General features: G+C 36.2%; 1 protein-coding gene across 7 annotated transcripts; it reads right to left on the minus strand.

Annotated features, from left to right (window-relative positions):
* Window positions 1-5,915: 5,915 nt before the first annotated feature.
* On the minus strand, window positions 5,916-19,168 carry LOC118744680. 7 transcript variants are annotated; one of them, XM_036477861.1, is made up of 7 exons: window positions 19,061-19,168; window positions 12,165-12,308; window positions 10,345-10,823; window positions 9,189-9,437; window positions 8,899-9,097; window positions 8,470-8,777; window positions 5,916-7,927 (listed from the first exon to the last, which is right to left on the minus strand). In XM_036477861.1, exons 3-7 carry the CDS (start codon window positions 10,714-10,716, stop codon window positions 6,740-6,742), a joined length of 2,316 nt encoding a protein of 771 aa, XP_036333754.1. In that variant the 5' UTR covers window positions 10,717-10,823; window positions 12,165-12,308; window positions 19,061-19,168; the 3' UTR covers window positions 5,916-6,739. The 7 variants fall into 7 exon arrangements, with proteins under 7 accessions (XP_036333754.1, XP_036333757.1, XP_036333753.1 ...); XM_036477864.1 differs by having other exon boundaries at window positions 19,041-19,161; XM_036477860.1 differs by having other exon boundaries at window positions 19,015-19,161.
* Window positions 19,169-19,610: the final 442 nt, after the last annotated feature.

Below are 19,610 nucleotides of genomic sequence, written 5' to 3' on the forward strand. Positions count from 1 at the left end.
GAGGCTGAAATACGAAGAGCTTGAAATTCTGGCCGACAAGAAAAAAGCCCGAAATTTTTCAGATCTTCAGACCTTCGAATTGGATAGGGAAGCAAATCAGCAACGCGTTTGGTTAATAAAATTTATCTAATATCATTGACAAAGTGCTCAGACGACTTCCTTTTAGTCTGTTCCAATAGCAGTCCGGTTTACAGGATTTAGTCAGAACTTACAGGAAGTCGTTCCTATTGACACAAAACCTGTAAGTGGGAACACATTTGAGAGAGTAAATGAGCAACTGTTCCTAGTCAGAAGTTACAGGATTTAGTCCGGAGATTTTTTTCCTGTAAGATCATGAAAAGTGTCAAACGATCAGCTGATTTACATGTGCAAACAAAAACAGAAAGCAGTGAAAGCAAAGAAGCTTATATTTGTTAAAAAATGGAAGTAAACAACGAAATATTTGAATATGTATAAATTTTAATAATTATTTAGTGATATTTCAGCCAAATCGGTGTAGTACCAATGACATGTAAACAAACCGTCTGACGTTTTTACAGGAAATAGTACTTTTTGCGTTCCTATGCACTTCTGCATCTGTTCTCCTTTTACTCTCATTTGAGAGCGTAAAATTGTAGTTTGACAGTTCCACAGGTTTTAGTCCGAAGTTCAAAGGAACAGACTATTTGCTAATAGCAGTAACCTCTACTTGAAGCTGCAGAAATCTAGTAGCTTACAACGGTAGCTCTTCCTTACAAAACAACATCTTCCAACTCTTCAGTCAACAACGACCCGCGAAAATAGTCACACGGAGGCGGAACCGATACGCACAGATAAATACCAAGTCGGAAGTTTCCAAAGATTTCTAATTGACTTAGTCGGAATACCCCCGTATGAGGTCATATAAAGAGTCTAGTTACTTTTGTTTTCCTTACTAAGCGTTGAAATTAGAAACAAATATGACCAAGTCGAGTCCGTTGAAAATAATAACCATTGAGTCTATTGTCACGTAACACTTTTCATTACAAAGTTCATTGACCTCAAGTACCATGTTCTAATACTCTCACACCAGATCTCAGTTCGTACCGCCCTAACGTCAGGCCCTTTTACATGTTTCGTCATATTTTCGGCATTCACCGTCGGATCTCAAAGTATTGTATAGTAGTGTTTGTCTTGAGGAAACAATTTTATTTTTTATGGATAATTTCATTGACCTCAGGTACCCCGTTCTAGTGCTTATCTACCAGATTTCAGTTCCACCCTAATGTCAGTAAATTAAAGCTCACCAAATACTACCAAACTTTTGCTAATTCAATATTTCGATTATTCCCGTGGATCTGTTTTAAAAAAAAAACTCTTATATGCTGAATTTAGATGCTACCGAGAAATGTAAAAAAGCGTCCCTGCCATTATTGCAAATTTTATATTTTTTTTACAAATTTTATTACAGTAAAACCTGCTTTAGTACCTCACGAAAAATGTCCGCTTTTTGAGGTACTTAGGCGGGTTGGGTACTTAAAGGAACCCGCTTAAGTACCTCGATGCGGGTACTTAAGAGAACATAATTACTCATGTAGTTACATCTTCTTGTTAACTTACATAAATACTTGAATAACAACATTTAATGAAGTATACGTAGTTTAAAACCAAAATCGTAGCATTATTTAAACACATAAACAATTGAAGAAAAACTTTATTAAAAAAATATTTAGTGCAATGGTCTGTCATTTTTACAACAATTAAAATGTTTAAAAAGTCAAGGTTGGACATATCATTTTGTACCAAATTCAAATGATATTGTTTGCCACTTATGTTTATTTATTAATTTTTAAGGTTTTTCAATCAGTGCAGTTCATTCCCTAACAAATACCATATAAACCTAAGCTTAAGATTTTGTAGAACACTTAAAACAAATTCATCACAATTTCAAACTTTTTTCTCAGAAGTGTTTTTTGAGTATACTGTTTTATAGTCCATTCAATTTTAGTGCAATAATGTGCAAGTTTCAAGTGGCTAAAAGTTACCGTTGATTTTTTAGAACTCTTTTACCGAATTTGAAAATACGTAAATATTTTAAGGAATTTTAAAAGAGCACTTAAAAGGGGAAAATTATAAGTAAAATTGTAAATGGGGCACGAAAAATTGAGGTACTTAGGCGGGTTGGGTAAATAAGCGGGGAGGTACTTAAGAGAGGGATTTTATTCTGATTATATTAAAAAATTCACAGTGTCCAAAAATGTTGGTTACTTAAGCGGGTTAGGTACTTAAGCGGGTTTCACTGTATATGTTATTGTCCTTTTCCGGTTTTTCCCAACACTTTTCTTTAGCTGCTATGCTGTTTATTATTATTTTTTTTTTGTTAGTAGTTTTTTTACCATAATTCGCCACTAAATTTCGTATCTCCACAAACCTTGGAAAACCTGCATTTTTAACAATTTTTACTTTTTCACTGTAACTTTGCATAGCTGCATAAAAAATTTATATAAAATACTAAAATGCTTAACGTTCCTTAGTTATTGTCTACAGCAACCGCAATCGATTCGAAATTGAGCAATATAAAGTAAACAAGAAGCAGAAACTAAGTGAGCTAAATACTTGGGGTTTCAAATACCCTACAATGAAAACTTTGGTGCCATAAAATACGAGAAAACTTCGTTATTGTGTGTGCGTGCTTTATTTAAATTTTTATTTTTTTATAATTTTTTTATTAATTGATTTAGTACTAAAGTATTTAATTTTTTTGTATTGAAGCAGAAATCCCTTGGCACATGTTACTTATGAAATTCTACTAATTAATTTGCTCAATGAATAGTTTGCCTACTTTTGTAGGGCATCTTAAATTCCTCGCAACAATCTACAATTACTTCTTGTTTTGTTTGTCTGAAACGGGTGAAAAAAAACAATCTCTATGTATACTAATTGAAATCATGAAAATTACCTCAATAATAGCCTTACCACAAGTTGTCAGTTTAGCTGATTCTGCTTTAATAATCTCCAATTTATGGCTATGTAATTGATAAGATTTGATGTACTATCAAAATCTGGGCAATATTGAAACCACACTTATAATGCCCAATCATTAGTTGGCTCATGAGGGCCTTCAGTATTTTCCACAGTATCACGGAGATGTTAGCATCATTCTTCTTCTCCAAACGCGCCCACCTGTCTCTCTTTAAAATTTCGCCTTATTTTTTCCATTTTTTCTTTTGAATCTTTGTCTCTTATTAATCCCTCACAATTATTAAATATTTATCAATTTTTTCCTACAGAAGACACTTTTAAAGGCTACTAAGTCGAATACGCCTTGAAAACTAGTGAAAATAGTGGCAACTCTGCGAGCTAATTACCCGCCGCGCAAACGAAAGAAAAGCCAATATGTGCGTTAATTTAAAATTATTTTTAAATACAATATATGTAGTATGTACACTGCCGGCAAAACGTATTGGCACAGCGAATTTTGCACAGTATATGCACCAATTACTATTCTAATATTTTTCCGCTATTAATTTTATAAAAATATGGTACATTCAACAACAAAAAAACACAAAAATATAATTTATAAACTTTGTGCAAAACTCGTGAAAATTCTATAAATTTTCAACTTTTTAATCAGATTTTTTAGAATTTTCTGGGTATGCAGTTTTGTAGCCCATTAAATTCTAGTATAAAAATGCAAGCTTGTTTCGAACATTTTTTTTTTTTGTATGGAAGAGACTGCGTGAAAAAAATTTCCAAAAATCAACGGTAATTCGTAGCTACTTAGAAGTTCTACGGTTGTAAAAAAGCAGCTGTGCCAATACTTTTTGTAGGCAGTGTATGTATGTATGTGTGCACACAACTTGTCTGGTCTCGCTTTGATATGCTTTGTGTTTAAATTTTTTATCTTATATTCTGTTGCAGTTAGCAGCGAACTTTAAAGGGATATTTTTAGTTTTGAAAAGCAAACAAAAATACAAGCAAAAAATGGTTCAGCCTTTCGAGGAACTATCACTTTTGCAACACATTTAGGTATCGTGATGTAGCTGAATGCCTGATATACAAACATGCATTCGTACATGTGGTATGCCAGAAGGAAGAAAAACCAAATTAATGGCCAGCATTTATTTTAGTATGATTTATTATCGAATTTGTTTTGTTTTTAGTTTACATGTCACCGTTCGGTTAAATGGGCTGACGTAGAATTTGACGCGGTTGTGCATACATATTTGCATACCAACATAGCTGTTTATTTCATATATTAAGTATGTTCCAATACCATAGGATTTAATCAGAAATAGTCAGATTTGGTCTAAAAGTAGTACTGACTAAATCATGGAGTCTGTTGTGCACTCTGCTCACATCTATTAAACTTAAAGCTCTCAAAAAGATCAGAAGAGCTTCAATGTGATCGCCACATAAATAAGGTCTAGGTTTCGCTCGCGCCCTCCTGGAAATGGCATCGCATTCGACCATGTAGATGGTTTAAAGGTGTATCTATCGTCGAGCCACAGAAACGCCAGATACCGTTTGTCCAAATATCCAGTTTGTGCAAGTAAACCTTCAGTCTGCAGTGTCCTTTAAGATTACCTGTGACGATTTTTACTTTGAAGAACTATTATAAGTTGGATTCGTTTTAAGTTATGTCTCCCCAAATAAGCACCTTGTCTGGCGTAATTTTGTTGCGCCGCCCAACTTACATATTGCCAGATAGGACTCGGGGTCTGTTGAAGTTGTAGCCGCCGCTTCCCCGGCTAGTTGGCTAGCTATCTCATGTGATTCTGTTCCCTTATGGCTTGTAACCCATAAAAGATGGTTGCTATTGTAGTTTGTCTGGGTTGGAATACTTTCCTGGAATATTTTCCTTGTTTTAAAAGTTAGCATGGTATTGGTCATCGTTAAAAGTTCTATCTATGCCTGTAACGTAAAACGATACACAGAGCTATGAAAAAAAGTATACCAAAATGATCAAAACAATGAGCTGAGTCGGTTTAGCCGTGTCCATTGTTGTTGTTATTGTAGCGGCTACTAAGCGTTCGGGGCGGTTCGTCCATCAACGTTGTCGTCTGTTTCAGCTAGGAGGAGGCCCAGGAAGTGTGCTACTTCCAGAGGGGCTGTCCATAGGGACAGGGGCGTTAGCTGAGTGGGATTCTCAGGGCATGTGAAGAGGTGCCGGGAGTCATGTGGCGACTCTCCACATGCCGGGCATTGGTTGGGCACATCCTCGTTGATTCTGCTCAGGTAGCCTGCTGCAATAGCCAGAGCGAAGTTGGGCTATTATAGTGCGGGTCTCCCGAGGCAGACAAAGTTCTGTCCCGTCCACGTCCGGTGCCGTGTCCGTCCGTCTGCCTGGTTGAACGCCATCGAGTTCCTCAGCTTTCTTGATATCCGACTGAAATGTGGTAAGCGAGTATATTTCTATTGGGATACGATTTGCACACAATTGGGATACGATTTGCACCAAATTTTGGTAAATACCCAATCGTGTGACATTGCCTCTAAACTTGTATTTATACGGATGTTTTTGAAGAATGAACTATAAAAAACTAACCAAAATTAAATAACAGCAAAAACTTGTGAAAATTTGGTGCGACTATACTTTGTCCGACTACTGTACATAAGTTGACTATGATTACTCGGCCGTGCTATCATAGTAGCACAATGCCACTAAGCGCATTTTAAATTTTCAGGCAATAGCCTCATGCGGTTATCTATTATATATTTTGTTATTTGTGTGAAATATTTAATTTTTTATTAGGTTTTTTTCTTTTGATCAAAATATGTTGAAATAAAAGTGAAACTAAAAAAAACTTTTGCCAGAAGCCCTTGCCTCCCAAAAAAAAAATACTGGCTACGGCCCTGGTTTTATATTTTACTAAAGTACACCCTTCTTTCTCTCTCTCTCTGTCTTTCAACAATCGGCGAATGAATACTATCGCATAAAAAAAAACATTTTAAGATTGGCTTTAAATCATTTTTATTTCAATACTGTTAAAACGCCAAATGATCTTCCATTTAGTTTCAAACTACAGTAGTTTCTGTTTTCTTTTTATATTTTTGTTTTTGCCTTTGCCTTATGCAAAATATAATCAAAATATGAGTACATTGACGTTTTCGCCGCAAATATTATTAATAAAAAAGTAGCGAACAACACACAATTAATAATGGTAGTTGGTTGTTTGCTGATATTTCCGGCTATTGATTTTAACCAATTCAAATATTTTATTTTGTATTTTTGGATATTTACATATTGTATGTACGTATACTTTGATTTAAAACATATTTTCAAGAATCTACGTTCACTGCCTTGCCGTTTGCCTTTTTTACGCCTTTTTTCTTTTTCTTCTTTTTGTTATTATTTAATGTGTACTATCTGTGAGTGTGCAGCATGGTTGGTATGTGAAATATTTAAAGAATGTATTTAAAAATGTGTTCAGTAAAAAATTACAACGGAAAGTTAGGATTAAAAATTATCACGACGTCTTCGACGTCAGAACTTATGATCTCCAACTGAATACGTGTATATAACTGTATTTAATTAATGTTACATTTTTTTTTGCAACATTTTTTTAATAGAAAACCACGATTGCTTTTACTGCTTTTCTTTATATTAGTATGTATGTATGTACTTAGTGACATTTTTTAGCATACTCGTTCACTGATTTTTTTTACATTTTCGTCACTTGTTTCTCATTCTACTTACACATTCCTTATTTTATGTATTCAAAGGAAAAACACTACAGTAAAAGTATGTATGTATTACATTTAAAATATTTTATCATTACTATTTGCGTTTGCCACTACCATTTAAACATCTCGTGGCTTTTTGTACTCTACGTGCTTTTTTTGTCTCGTGTGACGTGATGCCCTGCAAACTGGCAACATGTTCCACGGTTGCCTCCTCGACGCCACTCTGCTGCTTGTTGGCGCCTCCACTAACACCACAGCCTTCACGAATGCCACTATTTGTAGATGGGTCGCAGCCGAACCCTACATCTGCGGAGCATTTTGCAGCGACAGCTGCCGATGGCACGATTACTGCATCAACATTGTCATTACAAGCTACGCTCTGTCCTTGTTCTGGAACATTGCTGCCGATCTTGGTGGCTGAGAGCATGGCCGGACTGACAATTACGCTCCTGTGCGAACGACCACCAACATGCGCCAATTTCGGGCTAATTGCGTTTTCATTGCCATTAAAATTCACTGGTGTTGCGCTTTCTACCAGCGCATCGCTTACAACGTCTCCAAAGGCTTTAGCTACTAATGTGGCTGGATTACTTTGTTGTTGCTTTTGTTGCTGGTTATAATAACTGTTGTTCACGCTGCTACTGCTCGCAGCGCTTGCAGTAGTGCGTATTATATTTCCGCCACGCACATAATTCAAGCGATTTGTCATTTCGCTTGGCAACAACTGGGTAACTGCATCGTTTTTTCTGCCATCGACGTCAGCAGCGTTGCCGAATTCCGGGAGACTGTTACTGTGTGCAGTGGCATTTGAAATCATGCTCACCAGATTGTCGCTACCGTTGCAACAATTACCGTTGCTGCTGCCGGCGTAAATATTAAATGCACTGCTGCTGCCCTCAATACATGAATTGCTGCACCCCGATGAGCTGGCGCCGTAATGCTGGCGCTTTAGTTGATTTTTTGCCACCGAGCTGTTGACAGCCAACAACTTGGCGGTTGTTTCCTTATCTGGGAATGCGAAAACTGAAGCTTGAGACGATTGTGTAACTGATGCCGTCGATGTTGCGTTGTGCTCATTCATACTGGCATCATTTTCAATATCTGTGTCGTCGCTCAAGTTGAGTATTATATCCTCTGGTTTGACACCTTGATTGACAAGTGCTTGGAAATCTTCAGGTGGCGGGAGTATAGGTGCCAGCTTCTGGCCGCATGATGTGCAAATCGGAAGGGCTGGGCTCTTGGAGCGCCAATATTGCAATTCAGTTTTACATTTATTGAGTTCCTGGAATTGGAAAAAAGAAACATAATAGTTAAACGAACTTTAACTTGTTTCGCGATGCATGCACGTACTTGCATGATTCGATGTTTAAAGGAAAATTAATAAATAAAAAATAAAAATAAACAATTAAAAAATGAAAGCAAAATACCCAAACTGAGTACAGTTGAGCATACATACCTGTGGGTCCATTTAAAAAAGCTTAAGAGCCTTTAGAAGGTTTGAATTAAAAAATAATCATTTTCCCTTGAAAATGTTTATATTTTTATTCAGCTTCTATTAAAAGGGTATCTTGAACTACACCTATGGGTAGTTAAACGTTAAAATATTATTTGAGAACCGAATGAAATGTTTATTTTAAGGGAAAATGACCTATACCGACTTAGGCTGCTTTAATTTAACGGGCGCTATGTATGTACATTTGTAGTGAGTATTGCATATCATTTTAATGTTTTTTTGTAAGCAGATTACTAAAATATCATTTTTGAAAATAAATGGTGCCGTCAAAATTTATTAACAAAAATTTCCGTTTAAGTTCATTTCCTCACCTGCAATAAAGTGGAAAATTTTCGTGCCATCTCTTCGTTTTTCTTATCGTTCTCATCCAAACGATTTGCATACTCCAAGGTTTGCTTTTGCTGCTCAGCCATCAATTTCTGCTGCTCGGCTATTTGTTTGCCCTGCTCCGATGATTTTCGCTTGCAATTACGCAACTCATTACGTAATACGGATAATTGATTATTGTAAATTTTCATGCCCTGCTTAATTTCACGTATACCCTTACGCAATACCATATTGCTTTGAGGTGGAGACGATGAAGAGCTATCAACATGATCGACGGATGCAACCAAAGCAGCTAAAAAAAACCGCGACACATTGTAAATACATATTACTGTATTAAAGTAGTCTATCTTATATTTCCTACTTAACTAGGTATGCATATGTACACATTCAAGTACATATTTTTAGACACTTACGCCTTTTTGTGGTGGTGGGTAATTTGAAAAAGTCCTTATTAAAGTAAGCAATATCGGGCAATGTTTGTTCAATGCGATCCCTGAAATATTCCATGGCCATTGTAGAGAGATCAAAAAGTTCATCGGTAACCCGATATGGCCGCTCTAGACGCGGTGTATTTCTTATATAAGTTAAAATGTTATATACTTCATCTAGAATCTAAAAAAAATATAATATATTTTAATGTATAAAAAATTAGGAAACGCATTTGATCCAATAAAAAATATTGTATGCAAAGCAATCGACTTACGGCTCCCGGAAAGAAACAACAATGGCCACGTTCGATATGTTTACCAAAAGTCATTTGCAGCAGCGACAGCCGCATATAACAAGTTTCAATGATATCGCATTCGCAAGCTAGTGGGTGGTTGCGACGTGCAGATTCACGACGCGGCATGTTCGCTTTAATGGCATGAAAACGATTGTATGTTTGCGTAATCAGACGTGAAAAGGTTGAGTTCAAAATATCCATACAAACATCATTCATTTTATGCGACACCTGAAAGTAGATACATAATTAAAAGCATATAAATAATTATCTTTTAAATTATATTAATTAAATGAAGGAATTAATTTAATTTTAAATTAAATTGTGTGAATAATAGAAGTATTATTTGTCGTGCGATGGGGTATAAAAATAAGATAACTCCGCTTTAAATAAAATAAAAAAAAACTACAGAATCTTCTATAGTAGATCAGTACTACTTGTGGCTTTGTTGTAGGAACCCTGTTCTAACATGAATCATCAGCATGTTCAGTAGCTCGTTTCTGTAACTATTCTCTACCGATTATTTCTGTACTGGTAGAGAATATACGTCATGCTCTACTACTCATTAGCAGTAGAGAACACTTCATATATGAATTCCTCTTGGTAGACAATTGTTACAGAAACGAGTTAGAGGGCGTTGACGTCGTTCCCACGACAGTCGGGTCTACGTAACCGGAACGACCCAGATTTATATCTGGCCAAGGACTGTCACTCCAGCAACACTCCCCAAAAAGTCTTTGGGGAATTTGTATGCTGCTACAACAACAACAACAGGGCGTTGACGTTGAAATGTTGCCGGTTGTAAGGGAAACATTGACCTTACATTTCGACAGTCTACGAAAGTTCGAGTTATAGAAAAGTACTTTTTGTCGATTTTTATAGCCCAACCAATGCCTAGCAAAAATTTTTAAGCTTTTATTAAACCATTATTATCAGGTGCAATAACAAATATTATCCTCTGCAGAATCTCCAATTTTAAAAGATTACTTATGAAAAAAACTGGAAGACAAATTGACAAATACCTTTTTTTAGAATACTTTGTTTCTCAAGTTGAGGTTAAGTTGATTTCAACTGAAGTCATTCTCAAATTTAAATGTTATTTGGAAGCTATAATATTTATAATTGTTTTATAACTTACGACTCTTAATTGACCAACTTTTCGATAGCCCACATAGGTAAATATTTTTGCTAAAACTTCAATCGGCAAATCAAACAACTGCACTGGATCTGTGTTTTCATTTGTGGCACGGGCGACGGTGTCACTAATTTGAAGTTGGTTTTGTTGTTGTTGATGTGTATTCTGGTGATGACCGCAATGGCGTGTTGTCATCGATGCCACACCTGTGGACGTGATAATAGTGGACAATGTTGGTGCTCCCACCACGCCACGTTGAGTTTGTGTAATCATTGCTGTGAGTCGGGCGGAATCTGGAGCGGCTGCAGGGACGCCAGAATTGTGACTGAGTGTGCCGTTGCCACTACTTGTGGCCATTTGTCGTGTCGATACCATTTTGCCGTATAGGAAACTCTTATTTGAATGCCCTTTATTATCCTCTATACATGAGTAGAGTTTATTTGTGGCAAATATTCAGTTTTGATGTTATGTTCCACTGAAATCTGCAAGAGAAAATAAAGATTATTTTGCTATTTATAAAGGCAGCTCTGTAGAAAAATCACAAGAAATACATAGTTTCCAGTATTTCTGTAGATCATTATGAACCAAGAGTATCGTGAAACGTTTTGCGGTGTATTTAATTTTATTCAATATTCCTATTTTAGCTCTTAGTTGTTTGCTTATTCTGTTTAGGTTTGCTTATTCTGTTAGGTAATGTTCCCCAATAATACCAGAGTAATTACATGTAAAAACAACATTTTTAACAGCATTTTAGCATATCACGGAAATAAAAAAATTTAGAACATCAGCGCTTTTATAAACAACCGACTAGCGCGATCTCCATAAATGTTTCAAAATAAAAAAATACGTGTCCCTTTTTTTTATCACAAATAACAATATTTTGAAGTAGCGTTTATGAATTTCCAAAAAAAAATTTCTTTCAACCACTCGAATTCAAATGACAAAAAATTGGATTATGAACCAAAAAAAAGAGCATCGTGAAACTACTAGTGTTCGCTATGCAAATAATTTGTACAAGTTGGTACCAATTGTTACCAAATCGTGTTCGTTTAGCCAAAAACCCAGTAAAACTCGCAAGGAGAGAGCACAATTTTGACATTTCATTTGGAGGAGAAGTTGTAATTCGTGCTGGGAAAATTTTTGCCAGTAAGAATTTGCAAGCAGGATTGTGGCGCATGGTTGCATTTTTGTCAACATTAATTTGAATCAACGAGTTCGTTAACTTTAAAAATGAACAATCTTGTTGCGATTTACTAATGAAAGAAGGATGTAAATATTCGTTTATTCAATTAATTACATTAATTCCAAACATTTGAAAGGTACTGGGCTGAAAAAGCTGTATTCGTAATCGGAACGCACTCGACACCACTGTCGATATAGGAAACCCGATAGTGACTTCCACACTGAAATTGAAGCGTATGTTGAAGAAAGTCGGAATAAGAAGAAATATACATATAGGTCCAGTTTTGGTTTCCACCTGAAATAATTAAAAAAATTTATTATGCTCGAAATGCAACCGTGGACGCCAGCTGGCAGTGAAGCTTGCTAATGTTTGCTAATTCCTGTTCGCGCAAAACTTAGTAAGTTTCTCTCTTTGGGAGAGTAAGGTACCTTGTTCTCTGAATTTTGTTACTGGCTAATTATTACTGGCAGTTGCATAGCGAACACTCCTACTGTTTGCGGTGTACTTCAGTTTGTTCAATATTCCTACTTTAGCTCCCAATTATTTGCTCATGTGTTTTTTTTTAGCTATATTGTTTATATTGATATTGCTGATGTTTTGATTACAATTGCAGTTGCTGCTGCAAAATGAATTTGATTACCAAATTATCCTGCTGCTGTTGTATTTGCTGCTGCTTGGCTCAGCAATTTTCCTTATATGCGCTTCCACTTCACCAGCATTGCGTGCGTTTTTGGAGGCTTCTGTTCCCGCACCGTTCTTCCAATAATTGTATCACTTTAGTAATCTGGAAATACATACATACATATGTATATTCAGTCAATGTGGCTATTTTTGGCTATTTTTTTCTTTTGTTTAATGTTTATTTTTATTTTTAAATATCATTATGTAACAAAATATAAGTCTAAATTTAAACTGTGTGGAAAAATTAAAAAAATTTGAAAAACTCAACAAATTTTTACAACAAACTTTTTATTAAGAATTTTCTGAAAAATTCAAAGTATGCAGTTTTAAAGCCCATTCAATTCAGGTGCAAGTTTCAAGTGGCTAAGGATTCGCGTTGATTTTTGACAAATTTTGCCGATGGAGTTATTTTCTTCCATACAAAAAAATTTGCGAACTTTCTATCAAAGAAAATGCGTGACAAAATCAGCAAAAATAAATAAAAAATCATCAAAACTAAACGCGAATTCTGATCCACTAGAATTTAATGGGCTATAAAATTGCATGCAAAATGCGTTGCAAAAAAAAAAAAAAAAAATATTCCGAAGAACTGATAACCTTCTCCTTTTTTGGAAGTCGGTTAAACTGTATATGGGGCGTTCTATACCAAAACGGACGGGGTTCACACTTCATGTGTTCGATTTGTTTCAAATTTTAAGAGTTGATGCATAAACATAAATAATAAATAAATGTGAAATTTGAGCTTGATTAATACATTTTTATAAACTTTACAGCACAAAAACAAAGACAAATCGATTTAATAGTTTTCCAAATATCTCGAGAATGGGGCAAGGAAAACTTTTGAAAAAAAAATCACACATACACACATCAAAATTCTGCATGAAAAGAAATATTTTTAAATTTTTTTTTTTATAATTTTTCACATACAAATTTTTTGATAAAAAAAAACAGTTTTTGAAAATATGCCATCTCAAAAAAAATTGAAAAAATCTGAATATTGCGCAATATTTAAGTATTATGGGATGCACTCTACAATAATTTGAGTTAGTTACTCACACTCACTAAATGTGAAAAAAATTATATTTACGAGATAATATCTATTTAAATAAATATACATATAACATAAAAGCTATTTATTTGAAGTTAGTTAAAAGAAATAATGGCAGAATGTCTGTTTGTGTATGAATTCATTTGACACGGCTACCAAACTTTGCGGCCAAATTATCAGTGAAGCAAAACAAACAGAACGGATAATAATTGTACCAGATTTCTATTAGGATCACATCGTTGTTGTTGAATTTGCGTGCAAAATTTTTGTGCTTATCCCGATTATTGCCCAAGAAAACATAGCTAGGGCTGCGACAGAGTTGCTTTTGCTTCAGTTTATCAAGTTTATTTAGTGAAATTTTCATTTTCATTTCATTTGGAGAAATTTATCAGAAATGTGTAAACGAGTTTAAGTACACATTTTGACAGTTCATTTATAATGGTAATTTTTTAAAATATATTAAAAAAAAACTGTTTTTATTAATAAAAAAATCCATTTTTGGAGGTATTTTCAAATCCGTCCACCTAACGTAAATTTTAGTATTTTTGCGAGATATTTATATTTTATAATTCCAGTGAAAAATAGTACCGGTTTTTTTTTTGTATGGGGAGTGATGCAATCTACTATACATAAGTTGACTATGATTACTCGGCCGTGTAGTAGCACAATGCCACTAAGTGCATTTTAAAATTTTCAGGCAATAGCCCCATGGGATTATCTATTATATTTTTTGTTGTTTGTGTGAAATATTTTATTTTTATCGGTATTTTTCTTATAATCAAAATATGTTGAAATAAAAGTAAAAAAAAATTGCCCACCTTTTTGGAGAGGGAATGAACCGCCATTGACAAAAATGCAACCCCCGACCACCTAGGTCCCCTATGGTTCCCTAGGGACCCCTTAGAAAATTGCCAAAAATCACAATTTTCATTTGCGTTTATTCGCTTGAAAAATGTTAAATATTCATTTGCACAATACATCTTTATATACACATTTTTATATACAAGACATTTTTATAAAACACCCAGTAACCAAAATAGACATCACTGGGGCGGCAGCCCCAGGTTTACCACACAGAAAAGGAATTATAGTTACCTCATCCTTTCTCAAGGTTACATCACTGGGGCGGTAGCCCCAGTTAGGTCACACAGAAAGGAGAATTTTACGTAGTAAGGGTTATAATCCCTAAGGGCGGCCGAAGGCCGCCTACGCAGAAAGGAATTCTACGCAAAAATACTGTGAACGCAAGTAAAAATTGCGATTTTTGGCCATTTTTCTACGGGGTCCGTAGGGAGCCATAGCGGGCCTAGGTGGTCGGGGGTTGCATTTTGTCAATGGCGGTTCATGCCCTCTCCGAAAAGGTCGGTTGGAGGTGCAACGCCCACTCCCCCTTCGCCCACCGCACCTTTAACGAACGGCCATAATGGAAAGTTTCCCCTCCAATTACAACTCCTCACACAATTTTATGAAAAAAAAATTAAAATATAAGTCACGACTTTTTCCATTTCATCAACGATGTTGTTACGTCTTTTTGCATTTCAGATGACTGTATGTAGATTATAAACAGGGACAACACGTTATAATGGTATCGAGAGTGCCCAAATACTTTTTTGATTGACTGAAAAGAGAAGCACGCCCCTGTTATTCACACCCGCTACCATTAGAACGTGTTGTCCTTCCTTATTATCTACGTTCTTTTCTTTTCCTCTTAAAGATAGCATAATTCCACCATAGTGCAATTATTCTTACCGGCACTGTATTTATATGTACATATACATGTATCTTTATTTTGGATGTACATAACATCGAAATCTAATAGATGCAGTCACATACATATACACGCATATTCTACTATACATTTTTATGTCCGTGATTTAATAGCCCGCATCTCATATTTTGTATCGTGAATTGCTAGAAAAATTCTAAGTTTGGTTATATCCACCGTACTTTTTAATCCCGACCCCTCAATCTATTCTAAAGCATATACTACTAAACTCTGTTGTAGTCTATTGAAAGCACCTCATCTCCACAGTTTTCTTTTCAAATAATTACTATATCCCACTCTAACCAAAAGAAAACGAGCACAAAACAACCGGCCACGAGAATATAGAAAGACTCATATAAAGAACAGCAACCGATAAAAAGAGTAAATAAACTCAACAAAGCAATGACAATGAGGAAAAAATAGTTAGACAAAATATATGTAAGCAAAGCACATAGAAAACAGCTATGCACCTTCTTAGTTTTCTAAGTTCTGCGATGTATGTATGTAAGTGAAATAAAGTAAAAACATTGCCAACTGCAATTGTGGATGACAACTTTTTATATCAGAAATTTCATTGAATGGATTCTAATATATAAACTATGTAGGTAGTTGGATTAGTAACAAAATATAGTAATTATATTATCAAACTACAGTTCTAGGTCTGTGAACGCGTCTAAACTGAAAAAAAACGATAAAAGCTCAATTTACGCAACTAAAAAAATTGTGAAAATTTTTAATTGAACGTCACGTTAATCACTCAAAATTTAAATTGAATCATGATTCAACTACTATTGAGGTAGGAATGTTCGATATTTAAGAAAGTATCGGTATTATGACTCGATTTAATTCATTGCATGTAAACTCGATATGGCGATATATCGGGCTGAACAATATCGATATCGGAAAAATCGATGTTGAAAATCCTACTCCCAATAGAATAGAATATTAGACCTTCTTATCAACTCAACTAATTGTGGTATTTCCATCTTATATATTTACTGAGGATTAAAACGACATACCGGTCGACTCAAGCGGTTTATCAAACTTAAGAGCTAAATAAAGATAATAAGAGTTCTATCTGGATTTTTTCGAAAATTCCCCCTTGGCCCCTCCATTGCAACTACAATATAAGTTTGCATCAAAACATTGTTATACCATTAAAATCAAAAAAAAACTTAAGGGTGCGTTCAGAGATGCGTCAAGCCAAAGCACCAGTCTATCTAATCTAGCACCAGTCTCTTTTACTTCTAAACTATTAGGGCCGTTTTGTTGTTGTTGTAGCGGCCGTTTTCATCATCTCTGGTTAACACTAATCCCCAGTTAAACATTGTTACCGACGTTACCGACCCAATGTTAATGTCGAATTCCGAAACGCCAAGTCTAAGCCGCGTAGAATTAAACAGGGGGTCCCCCAAGGCGGCGTACTCTCCCCGACACTGTTTAATATTTACATGGCCAAACTCCCTCCGCCGCCAGCAGGAGTAAACTTGGTAAGCTACGCCGATGACTGCACAATAATGGCAACTGGCCCCAACATAGACAGACTTTGCGAACAAATAACCGACTATCTCACCGATCTTTCCAATTTCTTCACTGCAAGGAGCCTCCAAATCTCCGACGCCGGTCAGTGGCTAACTACGCGGCACCAGTGTGGACGGCGGTGACAAGCGTCACCCAATGGAGGAACCTCCAAACCTGCCAGAATGCAGCTCTACGTACGGCTACAGGTTGTCATCTCATGTCGTCCGAGCATCACCTCCATGAAGAAAGCCAGATGCTGGCGGTGAAAGAGCACAACACCATGCTGTCGAAGCAATACCTCGTAGGCTGTCACCGAGGGAATCACCCCAACAATGCCTTGCTTCGTAACGAACCGCCCCCACGACACGTGAGACGACACCTGCACGACTGGAAGGCAGACATTGAGCCGTACGTAGACCATCCATTCGACGCAGCAACATACAGAGCGGCGCTCAACAGCCTATACAGCGATGCGGTCAGAGCGAGCCTCAGTACGCGCAATGACAACATCGTCTTGGGCGGTCGACCGCCGCCCATAGATTCAGAGGAAATAGAGCTGCCGAGAGAGACCAGGTGCACCCTAGCACAACTCCGTTCTGGGTGGTGTCACCGACTTAACAGCTACCTCTCCCGGCTGAACACACAAGTGGCAAACACATGCCCTGCATGTGGGCAAGGTCCCCACGACACCCAGCACCTCTTCACGTGCACCTCCAACCCTACGACCCTGATACCAGAAGCGCTCTGGACCGCGCCTATCGACGCAGCCCGCTTTCTCGGCCTCAGGCTTACAGAGTCGGAGGATGAAGACGACGATACATGACATAATCTGGGGGGTTGAGCACTGCTGCTACAACAACAACAACAACCCAATGTTAAGTGCCGGTTGTTTTGTCCGGTTATCACTACTTGCCGGTTAAACATCATGCTTATAACATGTGATCGACAAAGCAGTCGTTGTATTTAACCGGAGATTCTACCTCTGATTTGTGCAAATCAGACATTGAACAACCGGCCCGGAATGAATGGAGTCAGCACCGTCGGTAACGATGTTTAACTGCGGATTACTGTTATAGGGAATTTACATGATTCAACTTTCACAGGCGAATAGTTGAACCAAAAGTTGAACAAAAGTAGGGAGCCGACCAACTTCATTGTAAGCGATTAGTTGAAAGGCTGTTTACACCAGGCGATTGTTGCTTTCAACTAAAAATCGCCTGAAAAATCGCCTCATGTAAATTCCCTATTAACCAGAGATGGTGAAAATGGCCGTAAGGGATGGAAATGACTTATTTATGCATCTAAGTTCCAATTAGACATTTATCCGTGTTTGCGCGTATTGCACATTTCCATCAATTATAATTTAGAAATAAATGCGTCTGATGCTTTGACTTGATGCATTTCTGAACACACCCTAACTGGGCGTATTCTGACTTATGCCGATAGTTTGGAATCAGTGCATGTATAGGTATATGTATATCGGAATTAATGATGTGTTTTGTTATACATTTCAAATAAATGTTATGAGTTTTTACAAGAATATTAAGTTTTCGGTGTTAAACGATTTGGTTAAAATGTGACTGTTGTCTTATAGTTAAAATTGTTTTTTTTTTTTTAATTTGCATTACGAAAACGGGAAATATTCTTGTAAAAACGCATCACATTTATATAAAATGTGCAATAAAACACATCATTAATACCGATATACATATATACATGCATTGACCAAAAAAACTATCTCTGCTTAAACCGCAAAAAGCAAATACAAATTACGACGGTTATGTCTATTCCCCACTGTATTAGGTTATATATCTACTCTTAAGCTCAAGGCGAATTTGTACAAGGTGGTGTTGATGGCAAATTAAATTTTCGCCGCGGTACTACTGAATGTCAAAATGATGTTTGTTGCAAAATGAATTCGCCTTGTTTACAACAAACACATCATTTTGACATTCGGTAGTACCGCGGCGAAAATTTAATTCGCCATCAACACCACCTTGTATAAATTCGCCTTGCTTAAGCTAATACGATATAGGTTATTACAGAATAAGCACCTTCAACTTCAATATTCAATATCCTATAATTGGTGTGTACCTAAATCCCGTAAATTGTTTCCACCAAACTACCGTTCGAGGTGGCAACCTCATTTGTATCAAAGACGCTTTTTCCACTCTCCTTTTTATCACCTACTATTATGCCTTTTTTCTTATATTTTCTCCTTCCTACTTCGATTATACAGAATCCTTATGCCTTACCTTTTTTATCTGTACATATTAAATTTATTTGTACATGTATTTCTTCATTAATTAAGGCAATTATAATACTAATCGCTGCCTTAGGCTAAACTACATATTTTCACGATACGGGCATCGCCAGTCACTTTCCATTTGGCACAACCACGAAAAAGGTGTATCAAGAGGGACAAAGCATGCAAATTTACAAGCATTTAACTATTAATGTTATCTTAAATTTCACCTTCGGCGCACTTAACAATACTTTACACTTTTATAGCCATTCTCACTTTTATTTCAAATGTGTATTTCATTTAATTAATTACACTAGACGAGCACAAAGAAGCCAAACCGAAGTCGAAAACGAAATAAGCCAACGGCAGCAGCAAATCGAAAGCCAACCAAAGTTGCAAGTAGCACTTAAAAAGGGTTCTCAATTATGCTAAAAGTGGAAGGTATATGAAGCAAATTACCTTCCTCAAAGCTGCGGAATATCGATGTAGCCTTATAAATCTTTAGGAATAATGTTCTCACAAATGTAATTTAAATTTTTTTTATTCTTTTGTAATAGAATTAATAATTGCTTTAATTTTCTTGTTGCTGTTTTGGGAGTAGACCTTCATTTAGTAATGTATTAGCATGCAACCCTGTCTACACTTATAATCGTCACTGGCGATTCCCACATACATATTTTGTTTACGAACATTACAACAAAGTATAAACGCCAAAATATGAAAAAAGGTTGCCAACTCTTTATTTTATGCGTATGTAACTGTCATACCTAAACAAAAGCGATTGGCGGTGCGGTTTCAGACGGTTAGCGTCAGCGACGAAGTGCCA

This window comes from Rhagoletis pomonella, unplaced genomic scaffold (genome assembly GCF_013731165.1).
Source record: "Rhagoletis pomonella isolate Grant_MI unplaced genomic scaffold, Rhpom_1.0 Rhpom_scaffold_00008, whole genome shotgun sequence".
In the NCBI taxonomy this organism is placed as follows: Eukaryota; Metazoa; Arthropoda; class Insecta; order Diptera; family Tephritidae; genus Rhagoletis; species Rhagoletis pomonella.